General features: G+C 39.1%; 1 protein-coding gene across 2 annotated transcripts in view; it reads left to right on the top strand.

Annotated features, from left to right (window-relative positions):
* Positions 1–13,270, top strand: part of LOC124722938 (vacuolar protein sorting-associated protein 41 homolog) — a 145,768-nt gene that overhangs the window by 25,172 nt on the left and 107,326 nt on the right. For both annotated transcript variants that reach the window (XM_047248101.1, XM_047248099.1), the window contains exon 5: positions 10,028–10,226. In XM_047248101.1, coding sequence (XP_047104057.1) covers positions 10,028–10,226 — 199 coding nt within the window. The remainder of the gene's footprint in view (positions 1–10,027; positions 10,227–13,270) is intronic.

The raw sequence follows: 13,270 nt of genomic DNA on the forward strand, positions 1-13,270 counted from the left end.
TAGATGTCCATTCCCTAGTTCTCATCAGTTATAAGCTGGAAATCGTCTTGTCACATGACAATAGTGTATACATGACAGTGTGATCCATTAAACTGCATGCATGTATCCACTAACCATGCAGTGCACAACCATAACTGGTCCTGTCAAGTACATGTAGAACAGCTTCACAGAGGAGTTCACAAACGATGAATACTTTGATATGCTTTTGGTACTGGGTGCATCCGGTAATAGTTGTCCACAAGTTATGGACAGATGTCATCCAAGGACTAGACATACTCCACAAACAGAGGACATGATTCTTAAAACTATTCACCATTCATCTCAGCAAAGTACCTGTGATACTGCAAGGCACTTCCAGATATGTCAAAGACTGGTTGTTGAAGTTTCGTATGATGAACAACTGCATCTGTATCATTATACATTAACTCAACACCAGCAGCCAGAAGACCACATTTGACAACTACAGTTTTGTGAATGGCTTTCGTACCAAGTGGAGGATAATGAACATTTTATAAATAATGTGATAGGGACTGACAAATCTAGCTTCACATATGAAGGTATTATCAATCACCATAGCATCATTATTGGTTGGAACACAACCTACATATCATCTGTAAATGTGACTTTCACGCATAGTTTGACATCAACCTGTGGGCTGGAAACATGAGAGGAGTACTTTAGGGCCCTTACCTGTTGCTGGACAAGTTGAATGCACCCCTGTATTGTATGTTTCTTTGTAATACTTTACCTGATGCATTAGAAAATGTTCCACATGATGTTCAGCAACAGCTATTGTTTCAGCATAATGGTGCACTGCCACACTTTGGAATGAATGTGCATAACTATTTAAATGAAGTGTTTCCAGAGTAATGGATTGGTTGTAAGGGTCCAATGTTCTGGCCGCCACATACTGTGGTCCTTAATTCACTGGATTTTTATTTATGGAGACACTTAAAGGAACAAGTTTATAGTACTCAACCCATGGATGTACATGACCTAATAGCTCGTGTGCATGCTGCTTTGGCAATGGTGGTTGCAGGTGTGTTGCATGGTCCAGTGAGTGATGAAGTGTTTGCAAATGCGAGGTGGTCACTTTGAACATTTTTTCTATTGCTTGTATGTATACGTACCAGCTCTGTGAAGATAATCCTGGATATCAAACTTATAGAATGGAATTATTGTGTGTAGCATAATATACAAGCTAGTGTAGCCTACCTATTGTACTTTTCATACCTCATTGAATACATGCAGTGTTACTGTATTCACTATTATTTTCTATTGTCTTTATTTGTGTCATGGATGAAATGAAGTGGTAGTTTACAGCTGTAAGATGTTCATGTTATTTCTTTATGTTTAAGTAAATGTAACAGTAAAAGAAAGAAGTTCATAAGATGCCGCATTTTGGAGGTGTAAATTGGATACAATTTGATACTTTAACTGAAAAAAAGAAAAAAAAACTGTTTTACTTGAACACAACTCAAACATCAGAGAATCTGTATATCGTTCCCCGCAGCATTCCTTCATCTCACTGAGCTAATGGGACAGCTCCAGCACAGCACAGACCTTGTGCTACCTGTTCATGACCACACTGAATGCAGTTACGGCATTGCCAGAGCCTTGTTTTTTAAGTTGCATTTCTATTAAACCTGTTTGTGGGACTAGGTTTTGCTAAGATACACTTTTGTCTTGAATTTGGATGAGGAATCGCTCGCCAAATGCGAAGTGGAGTGTTTCTTTTTTTCCTTCATCCTGTGTATGGTTTGGATTATAGGCTAAACTTAGAGACTGTCATACCATTAAATTAAAACTGACTGGGTCAGTCTCATTTATTTGCTTTCTTTGGAAGTATAGTCTGCTCTTTGTCAACTATTCTCTTTATTTAAGGTGTTAAGAAAAGGCCAACTACATGATTTTGCATCTCTCTAGTTGTGCACTTCCACAGGTGTTATGAGGCTGTGTCACAAGGTGGTGTATATCTTAGATCCCACAGTTCTCTTTTTGTTTAGTTGGCACTAGTGTGATTTATTAGGAAATGCCTGCTGCCCATCTCATCGCCAGTTAATCTTAAAATGGTTAAGAAGTGTCTGGCTATGTTTTGTAGAAATCATAATAAAAATCCTTGTATTTCTTTTGCCATAGAATTATTATTTTTACTCTAAGAGACACAAAATACAATGTCATCTAAATGGAATTAAGGACACATGTAAATTTTTGTATTAATGTAGTATTTAATTACGTATGGATTGTCAACTCCATTCTTCACAGCCATAGAAATAAAAATATTGAAGCAATAATGGCTATGTGGTAAAACAATTTTTTTCTGTGGTATGGTAGAAGGCATCAATTTTTTTATGAAGTTTTACTACAGGAGACTGATTTTCATTGCAGACACTAAATAATCTGAGTGACAATATAATCCTTAAAACAGTTTGTTCTGCTGTATGAGAATAAAATAGATTTCTTTAATAGGAGACTGTTGTGACAATCATATTCTAGTTAAAAATTTTAAATATTGCAAAACCTGCAGTGTGTATGGAAGTACTATTCCACTCAAACACCAAGTGAGTTGGTCCAGTGCTAAGACACGGAACGCATATTCAGGAGGATGGTGATTCAAATCCCCATCTGGCCATCTAGATTAAGGTTTTCCATAATTTTCTTAAATTGCTTAAGGCAGATGGTGGCATGGTTCCTTTGAAAGAGCATGGGCAGCTTCCTTCCCCATCCTTCTCCAGTCTGAGCTTGTGCTCCATATCTGAAGAGTACCCTCATTTTCCTTCATTCCTTTCTTCCAATACAAATTATTGCACCCACAAATTCTTGTCCACTTCTTAAAACTGTGGAACTGGTTCAAGTGCTGTCTTTGTAGACTTTTAACTTTTTATTTACCTATTAATTAAATTTCAGTCAAGACAGTTATGAGTGGTCACACTGCCAGTCCTGTAAAATTAGACCCATTTGTTGTGTAAATGGCTACTGCATGCATTTAATATATGTCTCATTCTAGTCAAAAAACTCGATTAAGAGTGCCAGAAAAATATTGAGTGAGAATTTACCTAAGAACTGTGTTCTACCAAGGAACACAAATTTTTAGTGAAATCTGGCAAGGGAATGCTGTTTATTTCCTTTTATTCTACTATTCTTTGCTGAAAAGCATATGCAATCACTCGATCTTTTATCGTTCATTAATTGGTCCATGCTTTCCAAACCTAATGGAAGCCATTCAGCAAAAGGCAAAGCATTTAGTCAAAAGAAGGAAAACTTGGTAGCTTTCAGAGTTATTCTTTGATGAGCTAGAACACACACACACACACACACACACACACACACACACACACCTAGCTTTATTTCCATTGTACATTGCGGCAACAAAATGGCTCTTTCTGCTCAAACTGAAACTCCCAGTGGAAAGGGTGGACTGTTCCAGGGGTACTAACAAACAGCTGATATTGAAAGATCAGGTGCACAGTCCTCCCTAGAAAAAAAATCATAGGAATTATTGTACAGAGAGTAACAAAGCACAAGTGTGTTAAAATTCATTTGTAGTTGTTGAGAGAGACGAGGAGCCCATTGGAAAAAATATCTGCTTTCTACCTTCATAAAGATTTTTGCGAACTTTAATGCACATCATGGCCTTGGGGCTCAAGCAACAGAAAGAGGTCAAACAATACACTTCAACTTAGCCACAAGGTTGTTCTCAAATACTGACCTGGCATTCTGTTCATCTGCACACACAAGTATTGCAGACTGAGAAGTGGAAATTGATCTTTCTTCAAGCTACCACTTCCGTACGTGGATGTACATTCTGTGCAGAAGAGACTTTGAAAGGAAGCTGTCAAAAGGATACTCAGCAGAGCAAATTAAATGTTGTATAGCAAATTAGTGATATTTGAACATAGACACAGCATTCAGGACTGACAAGGGGAGGCCGCCAATTGTGAAATTCAGATTCGATTCATACTGCGCATAATAAAAGCTCATGGCCAGAGGTGTAATGTGGCAAAGCACCAAGATGCACTTCTCAGCCGTTGTCGAGAAAATCGACAGTTAAAAGAAACCATTGCGATGAAATACTCTCTACGATTAATAATTTTCTACCGCGTTGTGGTGCAGCGGTAAGCGCTCGGGTTCGTAATCCGGAGGTCGCCGGTTCGAATCTCGCGCCATGCAAATTTTTTTTTTTTTTTAGTATTTGCTTTTTGTAATATGTGACTTACCAAACGAAAGTGCTGGCAGGTCGAAAGACACACAAACATACACACAAAATTCAAGCTTTCACAACAAACTGTTGCCTCATCAGGAAAGAGGGAAGGAGAGGGAAAGACGAAAGGATGTGGGTTTTAAGGGAGAGGGTAAGGAGTCATTCCAATCCCGGGAGCGGAAAGACTCACCTTAGGGGGAAAAAAGGACGGGTATACACTCGCGCACACACACACACACACACACACACACACACACACACACACACACACACACATATACAGACACAAGCGTATATATATACACACACACACACACACACACACACACACACACACACACACACACTTCTGGCCATGAGCTTTTATTATGCGCAGTATGAATCGAATCTGAATTTCACAATTGGCGGCCTCCTCTTGTGAGTTGATCATATTGCAACTGTGAGCAATCATGTCACAGAGATATCCTTACTATAGACCTCAGACCACAGCTTTATAGCTGAAGCTTTGCAGCTCTAATATTACTGGAAGTGGGAATAATTGGCTTTTACTCAGTTTTGTTCTGCTTGTGGGCTGATTCTTTTAAACATAGGCCTATACTTGGTTTGCCAAATATTTGGGGAAAAAGGTAATCATCTTGTATTTTGTTAATTTTTTTCTGTGCTATATGAGTGGGCTAATTTAGAATTGATTCTGTAAGGTGTATTTGCTCTGTAAGCTGTATCTGTATTTTAAATCAAAGTCTGTATTAACATCTGGGTGTTAAGTGTGAATTTACACTACTGGCCATTGAAATTGCTACACCACGAACATGACGTGCTACAGACGCGAAATTTAACCGACAGCAAGAAGATGCAAATGATTAGCTTTTCAGAGCATTCACACAAGGCTGGCGCCGGGGACGACACCTACAACGTGCTGACATGAGGAAAGTTTCCAACCGATTTCTCATACACAAATAGCAGTTGACCGGCGTTTCCTGGTGAAACGTTGTTGTGATGCCTCGTGTAAGGAGGAGAAATGCGTACCATCACGTTTACGACTTTGATAAAGGTCGGATTGTAGCCTATCGCGATTGCGGTTTATCGTATCGCAACATTGCTGCTCGCATTGGCCGAGATCCAATGACTGTTACCAGAATATGGAATCGGTGGGTTCAGGAGGGTAACACGGAATGCTGTGCTGGATCCCAACGGCCTCGTCTCACTAGCAGTCGAGATGACAGGCATCTTACCCGCATGGCTGTAACAGGTTGTGCAGCCACGTCTCAATCCCTGAGTCAACAGATGGGGATGCAGCAGCATGGACTATCAGCTCGGAGACCATGGCTGCGGTTATCATTGATGCTGCATCACAGACAGGAGCACCTGCGATGGTGTACTCAACGATGAACCTGGGTGCACGAATGGCAAAATGTCATTTTTTCAGATGAATCCAGGTTCTGTTTACAGCATCATGATGGTCGCATCTGTGTTTGGTGACATAGCGGTGAATGCACATTGGAAGCGTGTATTCGTCATCGCCATACTGGCGTATCGCCTGGCATGATGGTATGGGGTGCCATTGGTTACACGTCTTGGTCACCTCTTGTTCACATTGACGGCACTTTGAACAGTGGACGTTACATTTCAGATGTGTTACGACCCGTGGCTCTACCCTTCATTCGATCCCTGCGAAACCCTACATTTCAGCAGGATAATGCACGACTGCATGTTGCATGTCCTGTACGGGCCTTTCTGGATACAGAAAATGTTTGACTGCTGCCCTGGCCAGCACATTCTCCAGATCTCTCGCCAGTTGAGACCTGTAATGTTACAGTTCATATGTGATTTCTATTAAGTGCACTATGTTAGCAATTGCTACTTTGTCTTCCACAACTCCAAACAGCCCAAAACATTACCTTTATTCCTTTCCACTCAAAATAAATGCCCTGTGTCACAATTTAAAAGATTTCTTTGGCAGCAATCGCTCAGTAAAGCGGACTAGTTCTGCCAGAATTAATAAACAGTAATTTGACAACCAAATGATTTCATTATGTCAAACACATTGTACTTCACTAGAGAGTTCTGTGCCCATTAGCAGTTACAATTCACAGAAATTTTTAAGACATTTAGAACATAGGAAGGTTTCCTTACAGTGGGTATCTGACATAGCAGAGAACCATGTGGCACATCTTCTCCCTTCATTGAAGAAAATGCTCAAAAATGTTTTAAATATGTATACAAATTACATTATTACAGAAAATAAAACTTTGGATTTATTACTGCACTATTTGAACTGAGTCACAAAACAAGAAGTGATTTTCTGCGGATGGGTCTGCACTTGTTACAGCTTGAAAATTTTAATCTGTCAAAAAGAAAATGGTAGCTTTTTCCTGACTTCAGGAACTACTAATATACGTGTATGGTTAACAATGCAGAGTTGGTCATGGAATCAATTATAATCATTTACCTTTGCTCTAGACATGGTAGTGTCTTCTTTCATCAGTGAAGTGTTCCAATACTTTAGAGGCTCCAGTCTTCTGACTAGTCTGAAGTGGCCTGCCATGAATCCTCTCCTGTGCCAACCTTTTTATATCAGAGTAGCAATTGCAACGTATGTCCTCAATTATTTGCTGGATGTATTCCAGTCCCTATCTTCCTCTACAGTTTTTGCCTTCAGCAGCTCCCTCTAGTCCCATGGCAGTTTTTCCATTATATCTCAACAGATATCATATCATCCTGTCCCTTCTTATCACCAAGTGAGCTACTGCTCTGGTTCGCACACTGGACTTGCATTTGGGAAGTTGCCGATTCAAACCTGTGTCCAGTCATCCTGATTTAGGTATTCTGTAAGTTCCCTAAATCACTTAAGGCAAATGCCAGGAAGGTTCCTTTGAAGTGGTACACCTGAGTTCCTTCTCCATGTTCCCTAATCTGAGCTTGGCTCCCTCTCTAATGACCTTGGTGTCAACAGGATATTAAAAACGAATCTCCTTCTGCTTCTTGTCAGTGTTTTCCATATATTCTTTTCCTTGCCGATTCTGCAAATAATCTCCTCGCTCCTTACATTATCAGACACCTAATTTTCAGCATTCTTCTGTAGCACTATGTCTCAAATGCTTCAATTCTCTTCTGTTCCGGTTTTCCCACAGTCCATGTTTCACTACTGTAGAATGCTGTGCTCCAAACTTTCATTCTCACAAATTTCTTCGACAAATTAAGGCCCATATTTGATATTAGTAGACTTCTCTTTGCCAGGAACACCCTTTTTGTCAGTACTAGTCTGCATATTATGCCCTCCTTGCTCCATCCATCATGAGTTATTTTGCTGCTAGGTAACAGAATTCCTTAACTTTGTCTACTTCATGAGGCCCAGTTCTGACGTTAAGTTTCTCACTATTCTCATTTCTGATACTTCTCATTATTTTTGTCTTCCTTTGATTTACTCTCAATCCATATTCTGTACTTATTAGTCTGTTTGTTCCATTTAACAAATCCGGTAATTGTTATTCACTTTGACTGAGGATACCAATGCCATCAGCAAATCTTATCAATGATGTCCTTTCACTTTGAATTTTAATCCCACTCTTGAACCTTTCTCTCCATCACTGCTTCTTTGATGTGTATATTGAACAGTAGCGGCGAAAGACTACATCCGTATCTTACAGCCTTTGCTCTGTGTCATCCAGTCTTATTGTTCCCTCTTGGTTCGTCTACATATTGTATATTACCCACGTTCCATACAGCTTATCCCTACTTTTCTCAGAATGTCGAACATCTTGCGCCATTTTCCATTGTCGAATGCTTTTCCTTGGTTAACAAATCTTATGAACTTATCTTGATTTTTTGTCAGTCTTGCTTCCATTATCTGCAATGTCGGAACTGCCTCTGTGGTGTTTTTAGCTTTGCTAAAGCGAAACTTATCATCATCTAACCAATCCTCAGTTTTCTTTTCCATTCTTCTGTATATTCTTATCAGCAGCTTGGGTGCATGAGCCGTTAAGCTGATTGTGCAATAGTTCTCACAGTTATCTGCCCTTCCTATCTTTGGAATTGTGTGGATGATATTTTTCTGAAAATCTGATGGTATGTTGCCAATCTCATACATTCTACACCAGCCAAAATAGTCATTTCATTAACACTTCCACACTGGACTCGCATTCGGGAGATCGACGGTTCAGTCCCGCGTCCGGCCATCCTGATTTAGGTTTTCCATGATTTCCCTAAATCACTCCAGGCAAATGCCGCGATGGTTCCTTTGAAAGGGCACGGCCGACTTCCTTCTCCTTTCTTCCCTAATCTGATGAGACCGATGACCTTGCTGTCTGGCCTCCTCGCCCAAAAACAACAACATTAACACTTCTCCTAATGATATTAAAAATTTCAGTGGAATGTTATCTATCTGTTCTCCCTTATTTGATCTTAAGTCATTCAAAGCTCATTTAAATTCTGGTTCAAATACTGGATCCCCTCTTTCTTCCCTGACAGCTCCTGTTTGTTCTTCTATCATTTTGACTGACAAGTCCTCCCCTTCATAGATGCCTTCAGTGTATTGTTTAAAACTTCCGCTCTCTACTCTGTGTTTAACAGTGGAATTCAAATGGGAACTCAAATGAGAATCCCTGGAGGGAAGGTAACATTCTATTCAAGAAACACTATCAAGAAAATTTAGAGAACCAGCATTTGAAGCTGACTGCCAAACGATTCTACTGCTGCCAACATACATTGCACATAAGGACCATGAAGATAAGATATGAGAAATTAGGGCTCATACAGAGGCATATAGACGGTCATTCTTCCCCCGCCCGTTTTGCGAATGCAACAGGAAGGAAATGACAAGTAGTGGTACACGATACCCTCTGCCACACACCATGCAGTGGCTTGTGGAATATCTTTGTAGATGCGGATGTAGAATTCCCATTGCACTCTTAATGTTACAACTCTTGCCTTTAATTTCACCAAAGGTTGTTTTGACTTTTCTATATGCTGAATCAGTCCTTCCAACAATCATTTATTTTTCAGTTTCTTGATGTTTTTCATGCAGAAATTTCAGCTTAGTTTCCCAGCACTTATTATTTACTTCATTCCTAAGTGACTTACATTTCTGTATTTTCCTGATGATTTCTGTACTTCCTTCTTTTGTCGACCAACTGCATTATTTCTTCTGTTACCAATGGTTTCTTTGCAGTTACCTTCTGTGTACCTATGTTTTTCTTTCTACCTTCTGTTATTGCCCTTTTTAGAGGTGTCCATTCCTTTTCAAGTGAGCTGCCTACTGAACTATTCATCATCGCAGTATCTGTAGCCACAGAGAACTATAAGTGTGTCTCTTCATTCTGTAGTACTTACGTATCCCATTTCTTTGTGCATTGATTCTAACTGACTGCTCTCTTAAACTTCAGCCTACACTCCATCATTCCTATCTAAATTGTGATCTGAATCTGTATCTGCTCGTGGGTAGGCCTTACAGTCCAATATTTGGTTTTGGAATCTCTGCCCAAGCACGATGTACTCTAACTGGACTCCTCCTGTACCTCATGGCCTTTTCCAAATATACCCCCTCCTCTTGTAATTCTTGACCGGAGTATTCACTATTGTTAGCTAAAATTCATTTCGTACTCAACTAGTCTTTGGTAGAGTATTAGTATTTAAGAAGTGTAGGAAGTGCTTGACAAACAACCTCATTTTGTGGTTATGATAGAATTATAACCATTTCAAGTTATGTTATGTGTAATTGAAATTAATTTGAAAAAAAAAATAAAAAATATTGGACTATGCTGACAAGCTTTTCTAGTTTCATATGTAATCTTCACATCTGTCATGTATTAATTATTATTTGCTTTCCAGGTGATGAACGATTAGTATTTCATGAAAAAACATTCCTGTCTCGTATCAGGACAACAGTCTTGTATGAAGCTGAAGGAACAGTGCAAAATATAAAGTGGAATGGCCAGTTTGTTGCCTGGGCTAGTAATATAGGGGTTAGAGTGTATGACATGTATGGACAATGTTCACTTGGCTTGATTAAGTGGACAAGGAACCCAGAGTAAGAATTTTTTTCTGTCTATAATTTTTGTTGTTTCTGTGAGTGTTGTCTTCATAAAGGAGAAATTGTGTGCTAGAAAAAAAAGCAGATTAACTATTACTATGCTGCATTTTCATTTGCAGCTGAATTCCCCCCCCCCCCCTTTTTTTTATTAAATCAGGAGTGATTTTTGATACCTGTTGTTATAGTCAACTGTCATACTCTTTCCATAATGATAACAAGTTCCCTTCAGTTACACAAAACCAGAACCAGATTAAGGACTTTTCAAAATAAAGGGCAGAAATTCAGAAAAAATAAGTAAAGATGAGGACATGATAGAATTACCATCAATATAGGCTTAATAATAATAATTTATTTTCACATTATCTGCCAAAGTAGGGCTGTGAAGTTAACAGTGGTATTGCATTTACAATTTGAGTGTAAATATAAACACAAATTTTACATATTTTTGAATTGAAGATGATGGTACAGACTTACAATCACTGGTACTTGAGTAGTATTCTTAGTAGTGTGTATTTGTTGCAGAAGTTTATTGTACAAGACCATAGAAGCATGTCTAACAGATGTGATTTCTGTCACTTTAATTACTGAAGACATCTTACAGTAGTTTCATTAGAACCTGGAACAGCTAGTGAAAATTCAATCAAACTTCTAGTATGGTTTAGATAAACTCACTCATTGTGAAAAAGACTACAAATTTTCTGCCTTTTTCACTGACACTAACGTTTGATTTCGTATTCTAGTCCAACAATTTACCTTCACAGGTATGTACTTACACAGCAGTACTCATGATAAAGTTCAGCATCATCAACAGTGAAGTTCAAGGCACTAGGATTTACAAAACTGTAGAATTCTTGCACATTAATCCAGCAGATGATTTTATTTAGGATGATCCATTCCATTGGCTGAAGAGCTTCCAGAAATGGTTCCACCATTCATGAATAAATTCAGTGCAGGTATCATAGAAAGCTAGGGTGGTGTCTGTAAACTTATCAAGTATCTCTAGTCCCTCTGTTTCCAACTCACGTAACTGCTGTTTTACCACAGATGACAAAAGTTTTTAGTATTTTCTTGCTTTTAATTTGTTGAGTACATTTATTTTGTCTGAAACTTCAATTATAGTTCCATTGCTAAAGTACTGTTGGAGAAAATACTTAACTACCTTGAAAGAAACTGAAAACTGGTGAATGAGAGCGAATGTTTGAAAAAAATCATCAGGACAATAAGACACTTGTCTAGGGACAGCAATCGGTATTTTAACACTTGTAAAATGTCGATGACTCATTCAACAGCTGCTAGAAGAGATAATCATCTAATTTTACTACAATCTAAAAGTTTCTTGTATTCTTCTTCAAGGAACTTGTAGAAAGATTTTTTTTCAACACATACTGCATAAATGTGGTAGGAAATCAGCCTGAAGTCCATGTGGTGGGAAGAATCTCTCATCACTGAAATAAACTGTGCTTCTGTTACCATTTATTCCACAGCAAATGGTGCAATCACATTCATGATAACTGATTTGATTTTCATCTGCAATCGCAAGAACTTGCTGCACGGCGCTGATAACCTTGTTGTTGTGCACCCTAAAACACTAATCATCTTCTTGTTGCTGCACAGTGAGTTAATTATGTCAGTGGTACAGTCCATGGACTTGAAATTGTGGTTGTAGATCACTGTGTTGTGTGCAAATGTGGCTTCTTGCACCAAAAGTTCCTTACTCATGTCTGAAGATGTCTACACCGGTACATAGTTATCAGTTCTTGATTTTGAAGAGTTAACCTGAAGTGCAGCTTTATATTTGTTTGACTTCATACAAGTTACTATGTCAGTGGATCCTCCTTGTCCAATTCTGATTTTCACACAGCTGTATACTCAGCACTCTCACCCTGTCTTTTAATGAATGAGAATTCTTGTAGCATCTTACTGTTTAGTTTGCACTTGCATTTTTCTGTCATGAAAAGAGTTTATGAAAGTCACTGCTACAGACACTGGAAATGTTAAACTACTATACGACAGTAAGGCATATTAAAGCTAAAAAATGTGCAGTTGTACACTACATGATGGTACAGCAAAGTTTGTAAAAGAGCTGATATATTATTACTCACTTGACAAATAATACAGTTTACTTTTTTGTGTGCAAATGAAGTATAACGCCAGTGTCCCAAAACTTCAGGCAAACAAATCATTTTATCAGGTCAGGTCATTTTATCAGTTCTAATGAACTTGCGTCTGGAAATGTGTGGTTTCCATGCTAGAGACCATTTATTCAATCATACATTGTTAGAGAGACTGCAGTCTAATACATGCTATACCATGCAGCCACAGTTACAGTATATATTGAAAATGGTTTCCACTTGTCGCAACACAGGCATGTAAGTGTCATAGCACGTTCTGTCTCGCATGTTCGCATCGACCAGGCTTCATCTGAACAGTGTCAAAGACAGCATGAATGCACAGCTCCAGTGTCTCCACATCTGGAATGGGCTCTGCATATACGGTACTTTTGAGATGGCCCCATAACCAGAAATCACATGGGTTGAGATCTGGTGAATGAGCAGGCCATGCAACAGGACTCCCTCGTCTGATCTATCTACCTGGGAAGACACAATTGAGATGTGTCCAGACATTAATTGCAAAGTGGGCTGAAGCACTATCATGTAGCAGCCACGTAACCCTTTGAATCATAAATGGTGCTTCTTCCAGCATGGGAGGCAAAGTCACCCACAAGAAATGCTGATAGTTCTGGCATGTTAGGTGACTTGAAAGAAAGGTTGGTTCCTTAGGTACGTCAGCCAGTTATCCCGACCCAAACATTCCAGCTGCACCAATGCTGACGACTCGCTGTCACCAACCATGGGGGTTCTGCATACTGTCCCACAGATGACTGTTATAAAAGTTGGAGATACCACTCCATGTAAAAGTGGCCTCATCTGTGAATAGGATGGCTGACACAAATCCTGGAATCATGGTTGCCTGATGAAAAAACCCGTGGCAAAACTGCTCACAATGTTGAGAGTCCAGTGCTAGTAACCCCTGCATGTGCT

The sequence above is a fragment of the Schistocerca piceifrons genome, chromosome X, assembly GCF_021461385.2.
Source record: "Schistocerca piceifrons isolate TAMUIC-IGC-003096 chromosome X, iqSchPice1.1, whole genome shotgun sequence".
Lineage (NCBI taxonomy): Eukaryota > Metazoa > Arthropoda > Insecta > Orthoptera > Acrididae > Schistocerca > Schistocerca piceifrons.